The following is an 8506-nucleotide window of genomic DNA, read 5'->3' as shown; positions in this document are numbered from 1 at the left end:
GGGATGTCCTAACGTCTCATTTTTGTTTGCAGGATTATATGAACAACAAAAATTGCATGCCCAGGCACACACTCTCTCACTCCCTAATTTAGACAGACTGACTGAATTACTGATTGACTGGGGTTGTGGGTCTTACTGCTAAAATCAGGTTTAGAGCTAGGATTCAGGAACGTGGTTTGGTGTGTAGTCAGCTATTACTGAAGCATGACACTTGATATGCATGGAAAAAAAGTGAATATTATATTTGTTTAAGTTACACTATTCAAGGGAAAAAAATATCCATTTCAGAATATAATAATCAACACAATGTAACCATTATTACATTATATGCAAAAGCATTATGTTATCCGTTTAGCAAATGTATTACATTATTGCCAATTTATTTAATTATCAGAATTTATTACATAAATGCAAAAGTTATTACTTATTAGTAGCTATTACTAATAAAGTGGTGCAGCGGTCTAAGGCACTGCATCTCAGTGCTAAAGGTGTCACTACAGACCCTGGTTTCGAAACCAGGCTGTATCACAACCGGCCGTGATTGGGAGTCCCATAAGGTGTTGCACAATTGGCCCAGCGTCATTCGGGTTAGGGTTTGGCCGGCGTAGGCCGTCACTGTAAATAATAATTTATTTTTAACTGACTTGCCCTAAAATTACATTATCAGTTGCTACTGATATTTTTGCCTTTTTATAATATCTGGGTGATTCTGCAATTTCGGCACTTTGGCCCTGCAAGCTTTCAGAAAAGAAAACATATTGAAACACCATTTTACCAGTATTATAATTGTCTTTGATTTGTCTAGAAATAACGTCTGATAATGCCTGCGATCGTACTATTCAGAAATGTATATATTATCAGACAGCCATAGACAAATGTACTTTCCATCACGCCATTAAACATACATTTTCGTTAAAAATGAAATATCATACAATTCATTTATAACATTTATTATACATGTGTACATTAACTTGTAATGAATATTATTTTCAGTGATTTAAGGTTTTTATAATATTAATAATTCAACACAATGCCTGAATGTATAAAATTAACTTTGTGACAGCTGAAAACATTTATTTATCATGAAAATAAGATATTTCCACCCAACCTTTTTGTAAGATTATGATAACAACCATATGATTTCCCTATCTAATCAATCAATGTAAATTATACATAATATACTAATTTACCTCAAAAATATGGGTGTGGTGGAAATGACATCTATGTAAAAAAAAAAAAAAAAAAAAGGAAGGAAACAATATTTTATTGCAAACATTTTGAACAACAACTATTGTTAAACATTTAATTAATTTAAGACAAAGTAAGATTCCAAAAGCAGTCGGTTGAGCAGAGCTCAAGGAATTAGGCTAGTGTTTTTGAGAGATGGGCTCAGATTGCAGAGGGGTCATACATATAGAAGAGCTCAATGAGAAAAGTGAAACTGTATCATTTGCGGAATGTCCAACACAGGTGTGGAGGGTCACCTGCTTGTGAGAATCACCAAAGTGAACTGCCTGGATTTCACTGGTGTATTTACACAAGTAGTTCTCTGCAAAGTCCATATACATATGATCTCCTCTTTCCACAGGTTCTCTTTTAATTCCCTTAGTTTGGAGTATTGATGTCGCATGTTGTACACGTGTTTCCCCAACTTCTCTTTAAATCCTTTGGAGAAGTCCTCCAGTAGAATGTGCAGTGTGACACATACCTTCTCTTTTAATCCTTTGGAGAAGTCCTCCAGTAGAATCTACAGTGTGCCACATACCTTCTCTATTACTGTCAAATGTGCAGTGAACTTCTCCACGTTTCCCTCTGTTTTTCCATCTCTCTCTTCAGCTTTGTTTTTCTGCTCACCAACATCAAAGTCAGATGTTATAAGCTTTTATGCATGGCAAAGGGAGCAGTCTGTTTACATGAATGTTTTGTTCAGGTTCGCACTGCACGAAGACTCAATAATGTTCTCAATGTTGTTGCAGCTGATCACTGTGATACTGAGGTTGTCCGCCATGAACTGGATATTGGCATGGGTTTTGCAGAGGCATGTGTCCCTATCCTTGACTGTTGGCTTGACAACTCAAAAAGGACATATTTTGCAGATTTCTTAGTTGGACATTTTGATCTCTGAATATTCCCTCTTAAACTTCTGATAAAGGTTCTGAATTGTGTCACTCAAGAAGAGCTTCTGCTTTTTCTTCTTGTTCCTTGTTAGTGTGTCCTTTTCCCCTGTTGTTGCTCTACTGTTGACATCACGTTCATAGAATCTAGTGATTTTCTCTTCTGTGGCTGTGCTAATTATGTTACACTGCTTTTTCATGGGATTTTGAAGACTTGTTGGCCTGTTTTCATTTGCTCTTTAAACCAGGCCACACTTTCTCAGGATGTTGCCTCTGAGCATTTTTGAAGCCACTTGTTTGTCAATGGCACTGTGCATTTTTTTATACTTTTGCTTTACCTCTGCAATGATGGCATTTTGAAACAATAAAATCCTTCCTGAGTTCTTCGGAGTTCCCTTCATTTGCTGTTTTGTCTTTTTGGGGAATCGTGTCTCTTTTTTTTCTATGTCTGTGCTGTTTTATGTGGCATCTTCTAAAACAAAAACACTACTTAGGTTTTCAACTTGTGCACACCTTGGAACATTTTCTAGATTCAATTAATTTAAAACATTATTAAATAAACCTAAAGTAAAAGATAACATTATGGATTTTTGTCATTTCCGTAATTTACAGCAGTTAAGTTTGTGATGGAAATTACAGACTTCTTAGCATGCTTTGGCTAGTATTAGAGCTAGCATAGAGTTTACACTAAATAAATAAAATGCACTTTTCCCCAAAAAATGATACCACCAATTAAATAAATTATAGTCTGTTTGGAAATGACTGACATTAAAAATATTCTCTACACAAGCAATATTTACCTCGATTTTTCTAAAACTTCTGGACATCACATCTGGAACAACTGTCTGGACATGTGTTTCAATGTTGCAATAAGTTTCCTTGGTAACTAAATTAACATTCTCTTGACATAACTTTATTAATGAGGAATTTGCCCTCAGTAGTGAAAATGCCACCACTACCAAAGGACAGGTATATTTTGTGTAAATAACAATATAAAAGGCATACTCACAATACATGTTGATATACATTTTATTTAATTGACTATTTCTTTAGTAGATAACATTATATAATGTGTAATTATTCACGTTTTCTTATAGAAAAACATAGTAGAAGCTCAAAAGTCTGGGTCAGGGACAAGGGCAAAACAGTGAAATTGAGGTATAAAATGCATCTGAAAAGTTGCTAAAATACTTGACAGATCTGGGGTGATTGTAGTGTGAATTTAACATATTAAATAAAATCCCCAAAATGTACCTTGAGGACATAGAAATGACCTTCACCCATCTAGGAATAATTAAGAATGGATTTAGCACACTATATTTTTAACCAAAATATCTACCTGCCTCTGGTTCGAAATCAAGATGTCATTATTCACAAACAATATTCGTAAGAATAGTGGAGTAAATGTTTTTCTGTATGAGGAAAGCAAGAAGACCTGACTAAATCTGTCCTTGACATACCTCCTATCAACCAACTATTTTGACCCTTGGTTGCAGTGTGGAAGGTTTAGAGAAGGAAAGTAAACCCACACAGACTTGAGATTACCTTCTAAATTAGTATATATGTGCACAGTTAAAGTTTTAGGTTGCGTATCAATTGCAAAGATATTCCAAAAATCTACCACCTGCAGGGTTCCACTCCACGTGGTGATCATGCGTTGTAATGAACCGGAAGTGACAAGTACTTCCTAGTTCGAGACCGGCAAGATGGCAGCGGACACGCAGGTTTGTGTCGCTGATGTTTAAAATTATGCGGATTCCTCCTCGAGAATATGTCGACCAATTACTTTTGACAATGAAGATGTTATGAGGGATAATTACTTTGTGTCTGTCTGTTTTTCTGTTAAAAAAAATAGATGTAAACAGTCTATCCAGCTGGGTAAGCTAGCTAGCTAGCAACCTGGCTAGTAGTTACGTTACATGCGGAGAGTGCAGGGGTTTAATAATGACTCCAAACGTTTCTATTGGACAGGTTCAGCGAATCGGGAGGGACGTACCTGCAACTGTCCAATAGAAACACTCGTTTTCGTTGAAAAACAATGACAAGTTACCACTATTTGGAGTAATGAATATACCCCAGGGGTGTAATTCCCTAGGAACCAAACGTAACGAAACCAGGAGGAACCTACCTCGATTTGTCCAATATGTGTTTGGACTAATGATTACACCCCACATAGCTCTGATTTAGCCACTACAAGCGTCGCCGACTCAACTCCACGATTTGCGATGGAGTTGATTCCATGTTTCATAGTTCCTACAAGCATTTGCACACGGCAACAAAGAATAGCTTCAATTTACACAAGATAATTTCATGTTTTTGATTTCATTTTATGTGACGTCGGAGCTCCAGTCCGCCCACACTAGTCGCCGCTCAACTCCATCATAAATCGTGGAGTTGAGTTTAGTCGGCTCCTACTAGCAAGACGTGGCCAGCTAGCTGTTGTTAGCTAACTATTCAGCGAATTTTCTTGTGCATATTGGTGACAAACTCCGTTGATTAAGATGCATCGAAATGCCAACTGTTGTAGCTAGATGAGCAGGTTTTAGCCAGCCTAACTAATTTACTTGTTAAGTAGCATGAAGCATTTCACGAAGTTTTGTTTTTTACAGACAATTTTTGTTGTTACATTTTGCTAAATAAAATGTTTTGATTGTTAAGAGTGGTCTCATCACTTTCTGCCCGATGTCAAATCAGAAAATGTGTTTTTCATCCTGATCAATTGGAGACGTCTGGCAAAGTTATAACTTAAAACATATTTTTTTAGGCATGGGGCGGCAGGGTAGCCTAGTGGTTAGAGCGTTGGACTAGTAACCAAAAGGTTGCAAGTTCAAATCCCCCAGCTGACAAGGTACAAAATCTGTCATTCTGCCCCTGAACAGGCATTTAACCGGCCGTCATTGAAAATAAGATTTTGTTCTTAACTGACTTTGAAAAAAAAAAAAATTAAAGTGGTACAAATGATTTACGTTGCCCCAGTCACATACATTGCCAGACACAGCTTTATTTTTTGATTTTGGGTGTCTGTGTATTGCAACAGGTTTCAGACACGCTGAAGAAATTTGCTGTGAAAGTGACCACAGCCAGTGTAAGAGAGCGCAAAGAGGTCCTTGGCGAGTTGAAGCAGTGCATTAGTGGCAAAGGTGAGAAGACATATACCCCAGTCGGTATAGTTTTATTTTCGGCTCTCCTTGTGTAGTATTTGGCTTGGATGGTCAAGATTATAGCAAACTGGTGTCAGTGATTGACAATGATGTGTATTTGTGTCCTTACAGAGCTACCAGAGACAGCCATTAAAGGGCTATGCAAGCTCTTCTGTCTCACTCCACACAGATACAGGTAGGTGCCTTCAATTAGCCTACTGCTATTTAGGATTCCCCAGTTAGTAATTTGTTAAATCAAATCAAAGTTTATTTGTCACGTGCGCTGAATACAACAGGTGTAGGTAGACCTTACAGTGAAATGCTTACTTACAGTCTCTAACCAATAGTGCAAAAAGGGTATTAGGTGAACAATAGGTAGGTAAAGAAATAAAAACAACAGTAAAAAGACAGGCTATATACAGTAGCGAGGATATGAAAGTAGCAAGGCTACATACAGACACCGGTTAGTCAGGCTGATTGAGGTAGTATGTACATGTAGATATGGTTAAAGTGACTATGCATATATGATGAACAGAGAGTAGCAGTAGTGTAAAAGAGGGGCTGGCAGGTGGTGGGTGGGACACAATGCAGATAGCCCGGGTAGCCAATGTGCGGGAGCACTGGTTGGTTGGCCCAGTTGGGGTAGTATGTACATTAATGTATAGTTAAAGTGACTATACATGTATGATAAACAGAGTACAGCAGTAGCGTATAAAGAGGGGTTGGTGGGGGGGGGGCATACAATGCAAATAGTCCTGGTATCCATTTGATTACCTGTTCAGGAGTCTGATGGCTTCGGGGTAAAAACTGTTGAGAAGCCTTTTTGTCCAAGACTTGGCACTCTGGTACCGCTTGCCATGCGGAAGTAGAGAGAACAGTCTATGAATGGGGTGGCTGGGGAATTTTTAGGGCCATCCTCTGACACCGCCTGGTGTAGAGGTTCTGGATGGCTGGCGGCTTAGCCCCAGTGATGTACTGGGTCGTACGCACTACCCTCTGAAGTGCCTTGCGGTCAGAGGCCGAGCAATTGCCGTACCAGGCAGTGACGCAACCAGTCAGGCAGGATGCTCTCGATGTTGCAGCTGTAGAACCTTTTGAGGATCTCAGGACCCGTGCCAAATCTTTTTAGTTTCCTGAGGGGGAATAGGCTTTGTCGTGCCCTCTTCACGACTGTCTTGGTGTGTTTGGACCATTCTAGTTTGTTGTTGATGTGGACACCAAGGAACTTGAAACTCTCAACCTGCTCCATTACAGCCCCGTCGATGAGAATGGGGGCGTGCTCGGTACTCCTTTTCCTGTAGTCCACAATAAACTCCTTTGTTTTGTCCTTAGTAGTGTGTGTTGTGTTAAAATGAAAACATTGGCTACTCTGTAGGGATGCTGCATCTCGACGAGCCCTCCTCTCAGTCATTGGCCTATTGGCTGAGTCTCAACCTGAAATCCTAGCAACCAGCCTCCTCCACTGCCTCCTCAACAGTGGTGTTATCAGCAAGAATGGAGCACCCAGGTAGGACATGGGGAAAGGTAGAGGGCCAAGGCCAAATGCCTTGTATCAATTTGTATATACATTTACAGTGTGCTATGTGCAATATCTTACTAATTCAACCACATATTGAATACCTTGTTTTGGTTCCTTGTCCATCTGTTATATGTTGTGGTGTTGTCAGTAAGAGTACAGGCTCGGCTGCCTTTACCGGGCTGGCCTGGACCTGCCTGCTGGTTCGCTCTGTGTTTTCGGCTCCAGAGAAAAGAGAGGGCCCCATCTGGAAGAAACTGGTAAGTGAACGAGGACAATGCTTATAGAAGCCATGCCTTTCTCTATACTGTGAAACAATTTCAGCATGTCAGTTATCAGTATGCTTTCTAGTTCCACACCATTTGTGGGAGATGTTTGATTTGGACTTTTCTGCATTCATTCATCCATGATTCACTATCTTTCCTCTGACAGGTGGAGGTCCAGAGTTTGCTGCTGGCTGAGGTGGTGGGTGGGGCTCAAGCGCCAGCACTGAAGTCAACCCTGAAGAACCTGAGCAACATGTGGAAAAAGGTCAGGATGGTGTGGAGTTGGCGTTCAAGGAATGACCCGACAGTTCTAAGAAATATTTGGGCAAAGTCACCATGGTCCAGTGTATAATCACTATATTGGATCTGCTGTGATTTAGAACGCTTGTCTCTGCTGTTTTTACCAGAACCCTGGCCTGGCTGATCAGTATATAAGCACCATTTTGAGTCTGGAACAGAACCCCAGCTCACTGGCTCTGCTTGGGGTGTGTCTAGACTTCTGCACAACTCACAAAGACATGGCCACTGTAGAGAAACACAAGGTGAGTCTGATATTAGTTGAATTCAGTATATTCTATATTTTTTGCAGATTGAGTCAGTACATATGCTCACATTTGAAATCTCTAACCACACCTGTATTCTGTTTTCAGAGTGCCATATTGGACCTGTATATGAAGGCAGTCCTCATGAGCAAGACTAGACCACACCAACACATACTGGTGAGTGAAGCTGGACTGCCGCTTCTCAGGGAGATCAAAAGATTGGTGTTCACAACCTAAAGACCACCCATCGCCACAATTGATGTGTATTGTGAAATATCTTTTGGGTGTTGGTGCTGAACATTCTTCTCTGTAATGTGTTTTGTGTTCCTCTAAAGGACAAGAGTGGTTCACTGCTGCGGCATGTTTCCCACTCTGAGTTCAAGGTGCTGCTGCTGCCTGCCCTGCAGAAGGCTATGCTCCGCAGCCCAGAGAATGCCATGCAGAGTGAGTACAGTAGCTAATATCATAACCAATACCACAACATACTTTTGTGTATATTCTATACTATGTATTGTAGTTTTGTCCTTTTCAAGATATATTTTCCCCTCCTTCAGCCGTCTCCTGTCTACTAGCTTCAGTGACACTTGACCTCAGTCAGTATGCCATGGATATTGGAAAAGGCATTGCAAGTAAGTCATGCCTTTTATATCTAGAAATGTAGCTATTTGAGGATGTGTGTGTGTGTAAAACCAGGCTGTGCTATGCGTTTCAGGCCAGCTGAAGGCCAATAACCCCCAGCTGATGGAGCAGGCAGTGCAGGCCATGCAGAACCTGGCCAAGCAGTGTAGTGACCCAAGTGCTGTACAGGACGTCGTCACACACCTCTTCAGCATCCTGGGAGGCAAGGACAGCGCACATACTTTCACCTAAGAAACATTTGAGCACATAAGGCAGCACCTAGTGTAAAGTATTTTTTTGCACTAACAGA

General features: G+C 40.3%; 1 protein-coding gene across 1 annotated transcript in view; it reads left to right on the top strand.

Annotated features, from left to right (window-relative positions):
* Nucleotides 1-3694: 3694 nt before the first annotated feature.
* LOC118358227 (eIF-2-alpha kinase activator GCN1) overlaps nucleotides 3695-8506 on the top strand; it is a 42568-nt gene continuing 37756 nt past the window's right edge. Inside the window, exons 1-11 of the mRNA XM_035735801.2 lie at nucleotides 3695-3838; nucleotides 5152-5254; nucleotides 5387-5450; nucleotides 6630-6761; nucleotides 6922-7030; nucleotides 7203-7301; nucleotides 7444-7578; nucleotides 7687-7755; nucleotides 7914-8022; nucleotides 8133-8207; nucleotides 8291-8419. Of these exons, the coding sequence (XP_035591694.1) occupies nucleotides 3821-3838; nucleotides 5152-5254; nucleotides 5387-5450; nucleotides 6630-6761; nucleotides 6922-7030; nucleotides 7203-7301; nucleotides 7444-7578; nucleotides 7687-7755; nucleotides 7914-8022; nucleotides 8133-8207; nucleotides 8291-8419 (1042 nt within the window). The 5' untranslated portion in view covers nucleotides 3695-3820. The remainder of the gene's footprint in view (nucleotides 3839-5151; nucleotides 5255-5386; nucleotides 5451-6629; nucleotides 6762-6921; nucleotides 7031-7202; nucleotides 7302-7443; nucleotides 7579-7686; nucleotides 7756-7913; nucleotides 8023-8132; nucleotides 8208-8290; nucleotides 8420-8506) is intronic.

The sequence above is a fragment of the Oncorhynchus keta genome, chromosome 25 (genome assembly GCF_023373465.1).
Source record: "Oncorhynchus keta strain PuntledgeMale-10-30-2019 chromosome 25, Oket_V2, whole genome shotgun sequence".
Taxonomy (NCBI): domain Eukaryota; kingdom Metazoa; phylum Chordata; class Actinopteri; order Salmoniformes; family Salmonidae; genus Oncorhynchus; species Oncorhynchus keta.
This window is presented reverse-complemented; position numbering and strand designations above follow the sequence as displayed.